Source organism: Callorhinus ursinus, unplaced genomic scaffold (assembly GCF_003265705.2).
Source record: "Callorhinus ursinus isolate GAN/ISIS: 27379988/994484 unplaced genomic scaffold, GSC_fseal_2.0 scaffold10, whole genome shotgun sequence".
NCBI lineage: Eukaryota > Metazoa > Chordata > Mammalia > Carnivora > Otariidae > Callorhinus > Callorhinus ursinus.
The window spans coordinates 72,561,742-72,580,352 of record NW_027397072.1 but is presented as its reverse complement, the minus strand read 5'-3'; the positions used below and the strand labels follow the sequence as shown (position 1 = coordinate 72,580,352).

At 39.7% G+C, this 18,611-nt stretch overlaps 1 protein-coding gene across 1 annotated transcript in view; it reads right to left on the bottom strand.

Annotated features, from left to right (window-relative positions):
- Positions 1–18,285, bottom strand: part of FBXO11 (F-box protein 11) — an 84,663-nt gene extending 66,378 nt beyond the window's left edge. Inside the window, exon 1 of the mRNA XM_025868869.2 lies at positions 17,275–18,285. Within this exon, the coding sequence (XP_025724654.1) occupies positions 17,275–17,497 (223 nt within the window). The 5' untranslated portion in view covers positions 17,498–18,285. The remainder of the gene's footprint in view (positions 1–17,274) is intronic.
- Between the last annotated feature and the right edge of the window lie 326 nt (positions 18,286–18,611).

The window sequence follows — 18,611 nt, the reverse complement described above, 5'->3', positions numbered from 1 at the left end:
CATGGAAATAGGTTTTACTTCAATTCTAAGTCCTCATATGTAAAAGGCATATATTATCTACGTGATGGGGGCTGTTGTAAAAATAAAACACGCATTTACTGTCTACCTAGAATAATCAATAAATGATTGCTATTAATATCACAACCACTAAATAGTAGTTATTACCAAAATTGCTTGTGTCTTCCCATGGATATAAAGCTACCTAATTGCTACTTAAGTGCTTTCAAAAACATTTTCTTGTTATGCTTAATATATAAATGATATATCATTTCTATTGTTTATTAGAAGTGCATACACTGATTTCAGATACCTATTAATACGGAAAATAGGTTTTGGTGATTTTTCAGAAACTTCACTGCCAATTGTATTATAAATAAAAACATTAAGCAAGATTACAGAAAATACTATGAAATATTTACTGATAATCCACATATTAAGCATTTATGGATCTTTATGTTTACATAAATGTAAATGACAGTAAGCACCTGAGGCTGAGATATTGGTAGCTACCACAAAAGCATGGGAACTCAAAAACAAGTGATTAAATACTGAAGGAACCACGGAGTTCAAAAATTTGCAAGAATGCAAAAAAAAAAAAGTAGCAAACTATACGATTCACTAAAGAACAATCTGTAGATAAGCCTGTCAAAAGAAGAATCATACCAAAAAAAAAAAAAAAAAAGGGCAGCCGAAGTATAGACTTTGAATCTGGACTAAAGAATTTAGATTATTCTGGGGCGCCTGGGTGCCTCAGTTGGTTAAGCGGCTGCCTTCGGCTCAGGTCATAATCCCAGGGTCCTGGGATTGAGCCCCGCATCGGGCTCCCCATCGGGCTCCCCGCTCGGCGGGGAGCCTGCTTCTCCCTCTCCCTCTGCCTGCCTCTCTGCCTACTTGTTCTGTCTCTGTATCTCTCTGCCAAATAAATAAATAAAATCTTTAAAAAAAGAAAGAAAGAAAGAAGAATTTAGATTATTCTACAGGTGGTAAAGCCTTGAAAACAGGAGAGTGCCTAACTCAACTTTAAACTTCTTTCTGGAAAAGAAACACCAAGACAAAGTGAACTGAGAGATGAACAGAATATGATGACGGAGTTAAAATTCTGTCCTGGTAACTCTTCCATGTTCCCTGTCTGGCCCATTTCCTCTTACTAAGAATATCCTTTTTTTCCCTTTTCTTTATCTGTGACATACTCATTCTTCAAGATCTAGTTTAAGCATTCACTTTCTCTAGCAAGTCTTTTCAAACCATTTCAGCTCTCAGACTAGTTTCCCCTCCACTTTTAAGCATTTCATGTATACATTCATTAACATTTAACCTCATACATTAATGGTGGGATTATTTAAAAAAAAAAAAACAAATTTGGCAACATTTATCAAACTTTAAAATGCAAAAATCCCTTTAATTCAATAACTCACTTTTATGAAACCAAAATTGTGACATAAACATGTTAAGATATTTCTACAAAAATGTTTACTTCAATACTATAATAGCAAAAATTAAGAACCTGAATATTAATCAACAGATGTATATTTAACATAAATCATGGTCCATTCATATAATGAACTATTCTGCAACTATAAAAAAATAAATGAGGTAATTTTAGATTTATATTGACACAGAAAAATGCCCAGAATATACTTAAGTAAAAACCAATACTTAATATACAAATTAATATAGTGTGGTTTCTTTTTAATAAAGTATGTGTATTTATATACACATACATAAAAAAACTCAACAGTAAACATCCACACACAGTTAAGAGTTACCTCTGGGGTGTGGTAGGTCAGAGGAAGAGAAAAGAACAGACTTTTCCTTTAAATTTTATATACTTCTATATTCATTCACTCAAAAATCACTTAAAAATTTCTAGAGTGCCAGGCACTCATGATTTATACCATTTACTTGGCACTTACACATTAAACATTTAGAGAGAATATTTTATGTTCCTGTTTACTGCACTAAACATCCTGAAGGCAAGCTTTTATTTTCCCACAGTAACAACCATAACAACGTACAACTAACTGTTTACAGATTCACACAAATATGTAAAAGTATTTAAAAACGGAATGAATAGGGACGCCTGGGTGGCTCAGTTGGTTACACAACTGCCTTGGGGTCAGGTCATGATCTCAGGGTCCTGGGATGGAGCCCCAAATCAGGCTTCCCGCTCTGCAGGGAGTATGCTTCTCTCTCTCCTTCTGGCCCTCCTTCCACTTGTGCACACTCGCACGCTCTCTCAAATAAATATTTTTTTAAAAAAGATAAAAATGGGGGTGCCTGGGTGGCTCAGTCATTAAGCATCTACTTTTGGCTCAGGTCATGATCCCAGGCTCCTGGGATCCAGCGCCTGCATCGGGCTCTCTGCTCAGCGGGGAGCCTGCTTCTCCCTCTCCCACTCCCTCTGCTTGTGTTCCTTCTTTTGCTGTGTCTGTCAAATAAATAAATAAAATCTTTTAAAAATAAATAAAAAAGATAAAAACGGAATGAACAGGTTCTTATCTAATTCATGATAGTTGCTGCTTCTGAGAGGGTAGAAGTGAGAAGGGAATGGGATGAAAGGTACTTTTTAGAAAGAAGATTCAGTTAAATAAGCAATATTTTATGTATAATTTTTTCATAAAAACTCCTATGATAGGGAGGGTATGTGCTATGGTGAGCGCTGTGAATTGTGCAAGACTGTTGAATCACAGATCTGTACCTCTGAAACAAATAATGCAGTATGTGTAAAAAAAAAAACTCCTATGATATTAATCATTTGTATGTTAGAGAAAGTGCAAATTTTTTTCCAGTCGATTATTATTTGCCTTGACACTTTATTAGCACCCTTCATTGCGCAGAACTTTCCATTCATGTAGTCAATTTCTTGATATTTCCTTAATGACTCGATTCTTTCTGGCACTGCTGAGGAAAAAGTACTTTCTTCTAATTTCTTCTATGATTTTCTAAAAATACTGAGCTCTTATTTGGAGGACATTATGCTGAGTGAAATAAGTCACTTAGAGTAGGACAAATATATGATTCCACTTACATGAAGTATCTAAAACTGAACTCATAAAAGTAGAGTATAGGATAGTGGTTTCTAGGGGCTCAGGAAGAAAAGGAAATGAGTTGCTATTCAATGGGTATAACGTTTCAGTTATGTAAGGTAAGTAAGTTCTTCAGATCTAATGAACATCATCTTGCCGATAGTTAGCAATATTGTATTGTACACTTAAAACTTGGTTTAAAAGGGTAGGTATCATGCTAAATGTTTTTACTTTAGTAAAAAATATTTTTAATTAAAAAAAAGCTCTTTAACCATTTGAAATGTATTTTTTGGTATTATACAAAGTAGGAAATTAACTGAATGCTTCTCTAAATGAATAATCAATAGTCTCACTATCGTTTATTGATAAATAATTTCCTTATTGATCTGAAATACCATTATCATAAATGGGCACTTGAATTCACAGTGGAAAAGAACTTTGCCCTGGGAATCTTTACATGAATCTATTATCAATATGGTTCACCTTATACTGAATAATACAACTGCCTTCTTTTTATACCAGTACAGACTTAAAATATTAAGTCGATCTATAAGAAATAAGCTATTAAAATTTACTTCCATATCTTTTTTAAGTTACTGAGCACAAGTATTCTAAAAAATTAGCTTTTGTTTAGTTCAACTAAGGAATTACAGAAAACTATCAGATCAATAGGCTTAACAAATCACTAAACTGAAAATGAACAGAATGATAACCACCATCACTGACTGGAAGTCAGCAGACTAGGGCTCTAATTCCAACCACCACCTTGAACAAGTAAATAAACCTCAAGAATTGGGACTATAGTTTTATATCCAACATTCTAAAATTTCTAACTAATTTACCATCGCTAAGGTAATTAAAGTATCTAATCCTAATAGCTGACACCAAAAAAGCAAGGTATATTTTCTTCTTTAGTGACCTACTTTAGATGTTTACCAGATGTTCTTTATACCAGGGTAAATCATCAATCTAATAATTTAAATTCGTTTCCCCCAGCTGTCTTCTGAGCATACGGAAAAATAACTGAGCAACATCTTTAAGAATTACTTTCAACCTGGGGCACCTGGGTGGCTCAGATGGTTAAGCATCTGCCTTCGGCTCAGGTCATGATCCCAGGGTCCTGGGATCGAGTCCCGCATCGGGCTCCCTGCTCCTTGGGAGCCTGCTTCTCCCTCTGCCTCTCTCTCTCTCTCTTTCATGAATAAATAAATAAATAAATAAAAAAGAATTACTTTCAACCAGGGCGCCTGGGTGGCTCAGCTGGTTAAGCTTCTGCCTTCAGCTAAGGTCATGGTCCTGGAGTCCTGGGATGGAGCCCCATATCAAGTTCCCTGCTCAGTGGGGAGCCTGCTTTCTCCCTCACCCTCTCCCTCTGCCTGCTGCTCCCCCTGCTTGTGCTCTGTGTGTCAAGTAAGTAAAATCTTTAAAAAGAAAAAATTACTTTCAACCATGTGAAAGGTTTAGCCACCCTTCAGCTTATCCCTCTTTAGAATAACACTTAAATTTTTCTAATAGACGGGGCGTCTGGGTGGCTCAGTCGTTAAGCGTCTGCCTTCGGCTCAGGTCATGATCCCAGGCTCCTGGGATAGAGCCCCACATCGAGCCCCACATCGGGCTCCCTGCTCCGTGGAAAGCCTGCTTCTCCCTCCTACACTCCCCCTGCTTGTGTTCCCTCTCTCGCAGTGTCTTCTGTTAAATAAATAAAATCTTTAAAAATTTCTTTTTTTGAAGATTTTATTTTATTTATTCATGAGAGACAGAGAGAGAGAGAGAGAAGCAGAGGGAGAAGCAGGTTCCCAAGGAGCAGGGGACTCGATGGGGGACTCGATCCCAGGACCCTGGGATCATGACCTGAGCCAAAGGCAGACGCTTAACCATCTGAGCCACCCAGGTGCCCCCCCCCAAAATTTTCTAACAGACATATTTTTCAACCACTTCAACATTTTACAAGTCTTATTACTATAAAATGGTATCATGTGTTTACACACACAAAAACACACTTTAGGATGATTCATTCAACTGCAGTCCATATTGTTTTCTGCTATACTTAGTTCTGGTTCAACATTTCTAAGCGACTACTCACTTTTTTGCTGTTTCTACAAAGATGAAGGCACTTTTTTTTCTTTACAGACCATTCAAGGTAATTTGATTTCTATTCTTGGTTTTTCAGGTACTTAACCCCAGCCCATTTTTTTTTTAAATCTATGAACTTAATATGCTCAATAGCTTAAATTAGTAATTATATGAACAAATCTTGGTCCAGAGAAGGAAGCTGAAGGGAAACAGAAATAACTATTTACTAAATGTCTATTTGCAAATGGTTAGCACTATTTTTGTAACTTGTAGCTTCCATATAATACAACTTGTAAAATTTTCCCAACTACAACACCAATATGACTACTTCATAAAATAAAAGCTGTATTTAAATCCACCTATATTCCTCTTGTTCCTTCTTCAGCTACCTAAGTCACTGTTTCAGGAAAATACTGTAAATTCATCTGTAATCAGCTCTTCATAAAACTATGCTGATTACTATCTAGAATCTACACTTAATGATTGATCTGCCCTAAACCTTATCAGTAATCCCTATTTTTTTTTAAGATTTATTTGAGAGACAGAGAGAGCATGAGGGGGCGAGAGGGGGAGGGAGAGAAAAGCAGACTACCCATTAAGTGCAGAGCCTGATGCTGGGCTTGATCTCCTAACTCTGAGATCATGACCTGAGCTGAAAGCAAAAGTCAGATGCTTAACTGTGCCACCCAGGTGCCCCTAGTAGTCCCTATTATTATTATTTTTTTAAAGATTTTATTTATTTATTTGAGGGACAGTGAGCGAGCGAGAGAGCACAAGCGGGGGGGGGGGGGAGTCAGAGGCAGATGCAGACTCTCCAATGATCAGGGAGCCCGATACAGGGCTCAACCCCAGGACCCTGGGATCATGACCTGAGCTGAAGAAGCATACGCTTAACCAACTGAGCCACCCAGGCGCCCCAAAGCCCCTTTAAAAACAAAACAAAAACATTCACCTATTTCAATGAAGATTTTTAGTATATTTTCTAATAAGAAAATGTTTTCTCTTGGTTAAGGTTTACAAGTAGTCTATAAGATGATCAAAAGACTGGTCAAATGTGAGATGAGTTAATTCCAAATCTAATAGCTAATTTTAGGCTGCAAAGACCCATATTTTTTGAAAGCCACTTCGGGTTATTTATTCTCAAACACATTAGGTCCCACAATCCAAAACTTTTAAGAATACAGTATCTTAGAAAGGGAAGGTTGGTTTGTTGTTTCTTTTTTAACTGATAATGGTGAAACAATTTCCCTTAGCAATCTGTTTCAACTTAATAAATTGACAGTCATTAATTCTTTCAGGGCTAACTCCAGTTTTGTGAGAAGAAAATATCTTCCACATAAAATTATCAAATTGACATGAGTCCATACCACCAGGGTACAAAAGAAATAGCCACCTGTTATGACCAGTATTAAGTTCTGCTTTTCTAATTGTCTGCACACTAAATTTCCATCATTCAGCCAGGCAAGTAATTAAAATACTGTTTCTATGTATTTGTATTTACATAACCTATCGTCACAAACTTATCCTAGAAAGACAGAATCACTGGCTCAGTCTCAAGTAACCAATTTGTTTTTAATTCCGAATTCTGACTTTATCATTAGTTATCCTCATCTCCTATAAATGATATATATAAGCAATTATTATCCTAAAGTTGCTGTGGATACAAACTAAAAATGTCCATAAATAAATAAGCAGTTAAAACACAGAGCACTGAGAAATTTTAAGCTCTTACTCAAGTTTAAAATACCTATGTGAGAACTTTATCATCAGACCAAATACTGTAAGTTCACATCACAATCACAACTATTAAAATCTTTTTAAAAATACAAACCTCTTTCCTTCCAGATTCTATATACAGTATGTGTATATGGAATCTGTGCAGAAATGTAGAAAGAGTAACAAAAATCATCTCACCTCCATTCCGAGACACTGCTAACATTTCACCAAAAATTTTTAGACATTTCACAAATCAAGAGTGCATATTCCAAGTTTCAGAGAGCATACTGTATGTGTTCTCAATGCATGTCTATGATTGGTATGTAACATTTTTCTAGTCCTCTAAAACCAGACTTGACTTTACAAACCCTGGACAAGCTCACTAGACCCAGATCTCTCAGCTTAGTTTTTCAGCTTTAAAGATTTCAGCTAAAAGGTTCTCAAATCAAATGACTCAGAAATAGAGGACAGGTTCCCTGTAAGACGTTGCAGTAGAGACTAAGACAGCATCAGAAAAAAATCCACAAAGGCACCCTGAGTTACAACTACTTGTATGTGGGACTACAGATGTTATGAAGAAACTTAAAGTGGTGTTATCTCTGCAATTGAAGATCTTAGATTCTGGCAACACATAACCTAATTTAAACCTGTCTACTTTCAGTTTCTAGATATAAAGGCTAAACAATGAATGCAATGAAGAAGACACCATGAAAACAAGATGAATTACCCCAACTCTGCAGGTAATTTCCTTCACTAGCCACATGTTTCTTTCTTAATCATATACAGAAGCATGCTATAACTTAGCTTAAACTCTGGGCTGCAACAACTTTTTTTTAAGTAGGCTCCATGCCCAAAGTGGGGCTTGAACTCAGAACCCCTATAGCAAGAGCTGGACGCTCTACCAACTGAGCCAGCCAGGCAACAACTTTCTAATTGTGGCACAAACGTAATTCGATAAATGATTAAAGGGTAGAACATGTATCAGACAGCAAGGGGTCATAACAAACCTTCATCTTTTTTTAAAATTTTTATTGTTATGTTAATCACCATACATTACATCATTAGTTCTTGATGTAGTGTTCTATGATTCATTGTTTGTGCGTAACACCCAGTGCTCCATGCAGAACTTGCCCTCTTTAATACCCATCACCAGGCTAACCCATCTCCCCACCCTCCTCCCCTCTAGAACTAGTTTGTTTCTCAGAGTCCATAGTCTCTCATGGTTCGTCTCCCCCTCCAACTTACTCCCCTTCATTCTTCCCCTCCTGCTATCTTCTTCTACAAACCCTCATCTTAATAGCATTTCACAGATGTATGTATGTAGAAAGAAAGTGAAACAATCAACCAAATAAAAGCAGAATATTTTCACAGGAGTTAAAAGGATAAGCTTAAAAGTAGTAAGGAACAGGATTCCAAACTGAAATGGAGAAACAGAAGTACGGCAGTAGCAAAAAGAAATAATTTCTGGAATGAAGGCTTAGAATCACACATTAAAGTACACAGTATTTTTGAAAATTCCTATATTTAAAAAAAAGATTTCCTTCCTCCTCAAAATAACTTACAACCTTTGGGGAAAATTATAGTGTATTAAGTTAATGGGTAAACTTTCTAATGCTGGACTTACAGCATACCTACCAAAAGACTTAAGAAAAACATTAATATCTGAAATAAAATCGTTTTAGCAACATTACTTATGAGATGCCATATCCATATCTGTCTTAAAGCTATTTTACCTCCCATGTAAAAATGGAAGCTCTGCCTCTGAGAAAAGATAACTAATGGTATAATGTTGATGTATAAAACTTACCAGGAATGTGTACATGTGTTCACCAAAAGATATACAGAAAATGCTCATAGGAGGGGCGTCTGGGTGGCTCAGTTGGTTAAGCAACTGCCTTCAGCTCAGGTCATGATCCTGGAGTCCCGGGATCGAGTCCCGCATCGGGCTCCCTGCTCAGCAGGGAGTCTGCTTCTCCCTCTGACCCTCTCTCCTCTAATGCTGTCTCTCTCATTCTCTCCCTCTTAAATAAATAAAGAACATCTTTAAAAAAAAAAAATGCTCATAGGAGCACTATTTCTGACAGCCAAAGATGAAAACTCCGTCTTTTAATCGTACAATGAATAAATTGTAGTATACGCATACAATGTACTATTATACAGCAGCAAGAATGAACAGACTATTGCTACAAGCAACAACATGGATGAAACAAATATTGAGTGAAAGAAGCCAGACACATAGAAATACATACTGGGTGATTACATTTATATAAAGTTCAAGAGACAAAACTAATCCCAGCCGTTAGAAAAATAGGATTGGGGATAATGAGTGGGAAGGCTGGGATGGGAATGAATACCACTTCTGGGATGCTGGTAGTGTTTATTTCTTGATCTAGTATTACTGGCTACACAAATATGCTTACTTTGTGTAAAGTCATCAAGTAATACACCAATGATTTGTGCACTTGTATACTTTCATTAAAACCTTAGTTTAGGGGTGGCCTAGGTGGCTCAGTCGTTGGGCATCTGCCTTCGGCTCGGGTCATGATCCCAGGGTCCTGGATCGAGCTCCGCATCGGGCTCCCTGCTCTGCGGGAAGCCTGCTTCTCCCTCTCCCATTCCCCCTGCTTATGTTGCCTCTCTCACTGTGTCTCTCTCTGTCAAATAAATAAATAAAATCTTTAAAAAAATAAAATAAAAAATAAAACCTTAGTTTAAAAAACCTAATAAAATTATTTTGACAACTTAAATATAGTTATATATAGTATACGTACATAATTATATGTAGACTGTTTCTAATTCAAATGACCACTGCTAATTTAAATGACCCATACATACTGCCACTCCTACCTGCTCTAATTCTTTTTTTTCTCTCCATTCCCATCCCCAACCCAAAATTAAGTCTTCTGAGAAAATAAAAAGTAAAACTTTTAAGAAAAATTTTAGGGTCAGAAGTAGATCAGGAAAAACAATGAACGTGTGAGGTAAGTGATTCTTCCAAGACTCTTCCGCCCCTACATGCTTATTCTGTCTATGAGGAAGCATTCCTATCCAAAAGGTCTTTGTCCAAATCACTTATTTCTATCTCTTTTACTGGGTCTAAAATACCAAAATTTGACTAAGTGATCAGTTTCTTAAAAATGCAAATGCATTTCAAAGGATTATGAAGTTATCAGTCATACAACTGTTCAGTAGATCTGTGGCTACTTTTAACAGAAAAATGAGTGATTCCACAATTTCTTTTACCATACAGTCACTTTGCCAGTAACATTCAATTTCAAAACACAGTGTCCTCACCCACCCCCATTTCTTTCAAACACTTCTTCTTTGATCCTTTATCTCTGCCATGATACAAACCTGGAATGATTTCTACTTTCCATTTGTTAAATTCTACATCACTTCTAATTTTCCTTAAAGCCTGTTTTTTTCCCCAAGGATGTATGATTATGTGGGAAGAAACAATTACTAATGACGTATATATACCAACCCTGTCCAACTCAAAATATAACAGGTGAATAAAAAAAGAGTTCTATGTTCTTCCTCTTCCCCACTTGCTTCCTCCTAAGTGTCAGATTCTCATAAAGCCATGTGGTCTTATACATACTATGTTATACACTCTGGATGTAAGATACAAAATCAATACTTGAGTGTAAAAAGAATTCTCGTATCTAAACTCAAGTCAGCAAACTAGCAAAGGCTAAACGGATTTAAGTCCGTTATCAATACATGGTACTAAAGAAATCAATGCCAAAGACTGAATCCCTATAACAGCCAGTTAATTCTGCTCTGAGGAAAAAAAAAATTTGACACAACGTAACTTGACCATCTGGAAAATGAGTGTTGTTGCACACCAGAAGAAAACAGTGAAGCTAAGATTTTCACTATTACCAGAAAAGTAATTTTAAAGCACAGGTTATTACTCCATTTCTATCACTCAATTTCAAAGCTCTGAGAAAACAGAAAAGTAGGCTCTCTTCACAAAGAAGATGAATGGTACCTCTTCTCTCATAAGATGTGGAAGTATTCCATATTGTTTTTAAAGGTTTAGCCACCAGCTGAGAGAACGGCATTTAATCATTTTTTTTTCTTTTTTTGAACATAGTCACACAATCTTCCATTCGTTACAAGGGCTAAATATTTGACAACTGGGTCTTTAGAAACTGGGGAGATTAAGCCACTAACATACAGAACTTAAATTTGCTTTAATACACTATCTTATTTGGGGTTTTTTAGAACAAAAAAATACACAATCTATTCATTTTTAAAGCAAATATTTTTGATATTTCCTTAAACTAAAATAAATTATAAGAGAAGTTAGTTAGTTTCATTTCTCTATTTTCTAAGGATTAAGTTTACACACATTTCTTGCGTTAACCTAACATATATAAAAGCCCCAGGCTAGACATCTAAAGACATCAAGCTTTGGTGACAAGAGGATATTCAGTCCACAAACCTGTCAAAATTACCACTGAAGAATAATTGAACTCATATTTTTTTCCTTCCTGAAATAGTCTAGTCTATAACCCTGAGCTAAAATGACTTAACACCTTTTACTCATAATTTATGAGTTATCCAGGGGAAATCTACCCCTTTTTGTACAATGAATGCTTAGTGATCTCAACAAGCTGGAAAAACATGCTGGCCAATCAGTGCAATCTCTTCCGGAGACAGATCTACATTAGAGGTAAAATTATGATCAGAAGGTTACTTAGAAAATGTGAAAGCAGGGCGCCTGGGTGGCTCAGTTGGTTAAGCGACTGCCTTCGGCTCAGGTCATGATCCTGGAGTCCCGGGATCAAGTCCCACATCAGGCTTCCTGCTCAGCAGGGAGTCTGCTTCTCCCTCTGACCCTCTTCCCTCTTGTGCTCTCTATTTCTCATTCTCTCTCTCAAATAAATAAATAAAATCAAAAAAGAAAAAAAAAGAAAACGTGAAAGCAGATGTTTATCAACGGCATCAGACTATACTCTACCAGCTTTCAGTAAAATGGAGGTGTTAAGATAGGGGACAGATGTGCTTCAAAGACTAGGTTATTCCGTCCCCTGAATATGATGAAGACATTCTGCCAAACGCATTTTGTTATCTCCTCTTGTTTATGGGAAGACTCAGTGATATAAATCAATTTTGAAATTCTTCTCTGCCATTTACTATGAATACTCACTGCTGATTGTCTATCTTACAGAATTGCTAAAAGGGTTAAAAGACATAGTGTCTAAGAAAGTATCTGGCATAGATTCTAGTACATAAGCAGAAAGAGGCCTATGTTTATTATTATTTTTCTCAATACCAATTTCTTCTGTCTCCTTACTTTTTCGTTAAAGACTATTTCAATTCATTCTTATAATTATAAACCAGTCTCCCTAAGGTTATACGAAGTCACCTAGATTGCATTTTCGGGTATGCCAGAAACTAATGACTCATGCACATTTTATCTCTTGAGTTTAGTTTTATATACAACCGATTCCATTCCTTACTATTATTTTTAATATTTTTAAAAGCTGCCATTCACTGAGCATCTCTCAAGTGATAGATACTTAAATCTCTCAGCAATAATTATTCCATAAGGCAAGTATTATCATCCCCATCTTAAAGATAAAGAAGTAAGGCTCCAAGAGTTTACACTGCTTGCCCCATGTCAAAAAGCCTGTTGATGGTGTAGTCAGGATCAGAACCCCCATTTAGCTAGCTGTAACTCTGAGCTCTATCATACTGTCCAACTGTCTCAACTCATATTTTGCTTCTTTAGAATTTTATTTTCAAAGGGTAACAACTACAGTTTGGGTGTACCTGGTCAGCAACCTCACATAAACTGGAATTCTCTGGAAGTTGAGAATGCAATTCAAAGGGCTGATTAAATTAGTAGTCTAAAAGAAAATAACCCTTCAGAGACTAGTGGGACAAGATAGACACAAAATAAGAGTAACTTATTAGTTAGAAATAAATTGGAGGACAATAAAAAAACCTCAAGTTGAAATAATTATAGACTGTTTAGCTTCAAAATTAAGACAAACGGGGGGGGGGGGGCTTAGAATAATACTCGCTAGCCCTGAATTCTGACAAATTTAAGTCCAGAGGTCCTAACAGGTCAGGATCTACTGGTAGTTCTTGCTTTACCTGGTACGTCTCCAAGTTGGCTGATCTGTCTGTGGGTTTGCCAGAACTTCCAGTAAAGAGAGAAAAGCAGTATAGTGACAACCCATAAGCCTCATCAGCACAACTTTAACACTGGCATTGTCACTATCTCATTCCTACCCCTCAAAGAATTTGTAAGCTTTGAGAAAACAGGCTCTCCTCCCCAAACACACACAAAAAAATGGGTGACATCTCTCCTTTCATGGATGTAAAAATTTTGAAGGTTTAGCCACAAGAAGGGAGAGCAATGCCCCACAGTACTTAATTCCTAAAACAGGAAAAAATCATGTCCCTTGTCCAGAACTCTTCTATCAAAAAAGGTTGCAGAAGTTCCTTATTCTTGTATTCTGTAAGTTCCTTATTCTGAAGAACCTGAAGGTAAAATATCATGAGCTAGAATAAGCCCACAGAAAGTATGATTAGCATGCATGACTAGAACGCTAAAGAGTTTCCTGGTTGCTGCATATTACAAATAAAGAAGCTCCATCAGGAATGTTTCATGTAATACTATATGAACTCAATTACTTCAATAAGTTTAGTTAAAACAAAACCCTGTAGTTCCAGGGTCACAGGTGAGATTTTTATTCCACAAATATGAAATTAAAAAGACTGATTACTATTTTACTCTGTACAATTATTGCAGACTAGAAATTAATAGCAATACCCATTAATATATTGTATTCATTAAATTTAACTATAAATTATCACATAGTTAAAATTTCAGAACTTCAAAAGAATCCTATGAATTTTCTACAGAAAGAAATTACACCTATTTTCAAAAACTTCCATATCAAGATTTTCAGTTGTCAAATTTCATCTTTTATTAAAACATAATAAATGAGAAACTAATAATAGTGATTGATTCCAAGTAGGAGAATCTGGTATGTGAGGCAGGTGTAGGCAAGAAACTGGAATTTTAAAATCTGTGCATTTATTACCTATTCAAAGTAATCAATTTTAACTACAAGCTAAAAGTGCTCAGAATACACAGCACTTCTTCAGGCTTATAAGCTTTCCTCATACTTCTCCTAGAAAAAAACTACCAAAGAGATATTCAAATAAATTCAGCAGAACAAGGTGCAAAAGCGAAATCCTTTTAGGGTTTTTAAAAGAAAATAAATAAAAAAAATCTAACTCCACACTACTTCCAGATTCACGGAGTCTGAAATGTATTATCAAAGTGTCCCTATGCGCAACACAAATTACTTTCTACTAAAGTAGTACGTGAAATCCTAAACTCTGGAACTTAAACTAAAAGACTAAAACATATAATGATTAGTATTCCATCTTAAGACAGTGGGCCATTTCAGATAACATGAGTGAAGACAGCATTCCATGAAACACCCAGGCCAATTATTTCCCAATGTGGGTTATAAGTAATTCTCCCCCATGGAAGGCTTGAAAAGTCCTTATAAAAATTCACTCTAGAAGACTGTTCCTTTCTACTTCAAATTGGCCATTACATACACAAGAAAGAGAGAGAGAGAGTGTGTGTGTGTGTTTAAGGAATATCAAGGAAGTTTTTAGACGAATTAACTTGTGGGTGAATAAGCAACTAAAAGCCAGCCCTGACAAAATTTCTGCCTGAAAAAAAATACTATCTTGTAACTATTCTATTACCACTAAAAAGCCAAAAATCCATCCTTTATATGAAATATAGAGACAGATTTCACTTGTCTTAAAAACAGTGAGTCTGACTTCAATTCCTGACCAGGAAAGCTGTCTGATCCACTATTATGTAACTCTATCCAAACCCTAATGTAAGTGTTACATAGCCATTAATAGTAAAAAAAAAAAAAAATAAAAAAAAAAAAAAGTAAAACACACACGTGTTAGCTGTAGTTCCTTAATTACCTTGTCAAAATTATGAAACCCAGCATATTCTTAAACAAACAACAACATCTCTCCTATCCAAACCAGAAATAGTGACACTCCGCAAGCTCCATAAAACTTTTAAAATAAAAAGTATTCCTTTTGGCTAACTTCTGATCATTATGTGAACTGTACATTTTAAAAAAGTAATCAAATTGCCAATTTTTGAAGAATTACATTTTTTATATAAATCTGGCAAAAACTTTACTAGTCTTTTAATTTAGCTTAATGTTTTATTCATTTTAAAGCCATTTATTTGCCCTCTAAAAGACCCACAGCCTTTTCCCTGAAGGCTAATCAGCAAGTTCTTTTCCCCTCTGTGCCAACATAGAATCTCCAGAACAGTTTCTACTAGCTGCAGCAAAGCAACAATTCTACAGTGCATCTGATTTACTATCTGGTTAGGTACATACCGAAATCTTGATTTCATGAACATCTTTGTCAGTCAGCTTATGCACATGAATGAAAAGAAAACTGACACTCTGGCATGTCAATGCCAACAACCAAGTCACTTTACTTCAAAAGGAAACAGGCTTTAGCAGCTAATAATTCACACAAATGAAGAAAAGTATCCAAGATAAAAGTACCTCAACTAAGTTTGAAATTACACACACCATGAAAAGGAGACTCAGAATATTTTAAAATACACAATGAGACTAAATTAAGTTTGGCCAAACAGATTTGATTCAGCCCTAATGGTATGAACAAATCAGTACACCTTGAAAACACTTACTTACTTCTAGCAATTAAATCCTTACTATACCAGGATTTCAATCTAGTGTCACTGTTTTCTCAAAAAATTTTGTGACACAACATAGAGTGGAAGGAGACTTGGGTATTATTTGAATGGAACACAGGAAAACCCTGATATGCAAATGTGAAAGGAAATGATGAAACTACAAATATTTTTAATTTACAAAAAAAATGGTAAATGTATCAAAGAATCATTAAAACATATTTGCCAATAGCAAATAATGTTATACAAGACCTCTAACTGGCTTGACACATCACATTCTTTCAAGCAACGTATAACAAACTGCTTTCTCAAGGACTATCTGTAACAGTGACTAGTGAAAACCCTTTGAAGTATTTCTCAGATTATCATCTCTCTTTTCCATTTAAATATTTTCGTCCAGTACAACATTGAAACAGTTTTTAAGGAAACAATGTCTAATTTTTAAAAGGCATTTAATCTCAATTCCCTTAATCAAAGGAGGTGTGACAACCAACGCATGTAAAATTAACCTTAATCCTCCAACGAAAACACGCAAAATGTCTCCTAACAATTCCCCTCCTCCTTAAAACAACAACCGTACACATAAATATGGTACCGACCTCCACCCCCACTGAGAGCAGCTAATTAATAAAGAGAATAGTTACGTTTGGAGACCAAGGTGCAACACCCTACCTCATAAACCTCCCAAAATAACCACATCATCAAAGTAGAACTGAACATTATTTTTGCTAAACCAAGAATCCAACCCCCGGGAGCCTCAGCCCTTAGACAATGGTGGTTACCAGACAGAGCAGCACAGTTGGGTCCAAATGACACATTTCACTAGGCCTTGGACACAGCACACACTCACACTCTCCCAAGGGGCCAGTTGGAAGCAAGGGGCGTTCAAACCCCACTAGGAGACGGAGGGTGGCACGGTGGCGTAGGGGTTCGCTAGGGGAGGACAGGCGAGAGGGGTGGTCGATAGAGCGGAAGGGTAACTGCACCGCACGCGAGGGAGGGGGCTGGAAATGGCCGATGGATTCTATATTTATTTATTTAAAGGTCTTGATTTAACGGGTCCTTCCCAAGGGTTCTGTAACTAAAGCCAAACTGCGCAGCAAACACTGAGGGGTTGGGAGAGTAGTCGCTGCTCCCCCTACCCCGTGACTAGGGAGGGGGGTGGGGGAAACAAGTTCCCCGGCCAACACCACAGACCACTCGGATTCCCCCCCTTCCCCCTCCTCCACAGGAAGGGGGAGGCTAACAGAGAAAAGGGGGAAAACAAGTTCCCCAGCCAGCCCCACCGCCCGATCACTCCCAGTTGTTCCCCCCACCTTCTGTGAGGAAGGGGGAGGCGAAACCGTGGAAGGCAGTTTTAGAAAAGGGGGAAATCCCACCCTCTGCCTCCCCCCACCCTAGCCACCAACAGACTCCTGCGGGGTCCGTGAGCCAGGCGAGAAGCCAAAGGATGGGTGGGGGTAGAGGGTGCCGAGCCCCCGCAACCAAACAAAGCGCGGCCTGAGCGAGAGCCCGGGCGAGTGGGGAAGCCGCGGCTTTTCCTGCCAGCCGGGGCCCGGGCCGGGCTGACACTGCGGCACCGGCGGACCCGCCTCCGCTCGGCCGCCGTCTCCCACCCCCGGGGCGCACAGGCCTCCCCCGCCCGCCCCGGCCTTCCTTCCCGCGGGCCCCGGCCGGCCGGCGCCCGAGCCGGCGGGCGGCGGGGAGGGAGCGCGGCCTTACCCCTCTCGCCGGCGTTGTTCCGCTCCTGAGGCAGCGGCGGAGGCGGCGGTGGCGGCGGCGGAGGCTGCTGCTGCTGCTGCGGCGGCGGCGGAGGCTGCTGCTGCGGCTGCTGCTGGGGCGGCTGCGGCGGCGGCTGCTGCGGGGGCTGCTGCTGCTGTTGCTGCACCGGGCGCGGCCGCGACACTCGCCTGGGTCTCCGGTTGGCGGCTCGGACGGAGTTCATTTGCCGGGCTGAGGTGGCGGCGTTGGCGGAGGGACACACACACACACGCACACGCACTGCGAGCTCCGGGGCAGGAGAAGGGGGTGGGGAGGGGGAGGAAGGAAAGGGGGCGAGGGGAAGGGGAGATGGGAAGGGCGGAGGGGGCGAGCGAGACCCCGAGTCCGAGAGAAAGGCCCGCGGAGACAGAGACCGAGCGAGGCCGGGCGGGCGGGCCTGACGCACGGGGAAGGCCGAGGCCGCCGGGCGGGGCGGCCGCGAGGGACGGAGACAGAAAGACGGGCAGAGCGAAAGAAAGAAAGGGCGTCCGCCCGCCTGGGGATCCCGAGGCGAAGCGCGGCGTCGGCGGGTGAGGAGACAGACTCCGGTCCCGCCGACTCCCGAGCGGCGTCTCCGGCGGCGGGGGGAGTGGGCGGGCGGGCGAGGAAGGGAGAAGGAGGAGAAGAGAGGGAGAGAAGGGAGGGAGGGAGCAGGGGGCGCCCGGCTCTTTTTTTTCCTCTTCCTCCCCCCACACCCCCTGAAAGAGATTTCTGTGAGGAATTTTTTCTCTCTTTCTTCGGCCTCTTCTCTCTCCTCCCCCCCCTTCTCTCCTCGGCGAAGGGGAAATGAGTGTGAAGGGAGGAGATAGAGGGAAAAAGAGGCGTCGTCGTTCCTCCTCCTTAAAGGAACCTTTCCTCCTCCTCCTCCTCCTCCTCCTCCTCCTCAACCCCGTCGCCGCTGCTTCTGCTGCTGCTCCGTGGCAGGAGGAGCCATTGACACCGCCGGAGCCTCCACTCGCCCAGTGGGTCCCTCCCCGCCGCGGGGCTGGCCAGGGGCGCGGGGGAGGGCCGCGGGGCGGCGGGGGGAGGGGTGAGTGGGCGGGGAAGCAGATGGGCGGGGATTCCAGCCAAGCAGCCAATGGAGAGCTCCCATACAACCTTCAGGCCAATGGGGCCTCCGCTCTTATGGCGGAGTCCCTTCCTTCAACGCCCTGTTTCCTCTCTCGGGTTTCCTCCCTCCCTCGCCGAGGAGGGGGAAGGAGGGATGGGGGAGTGTGGTGGGGCGGGTGATAATGGGGAGGTATCAGGGCATATAATAGAGCGGGGGGTGGGCGAAGAGAGCGCTAGTGCGTAGCGAC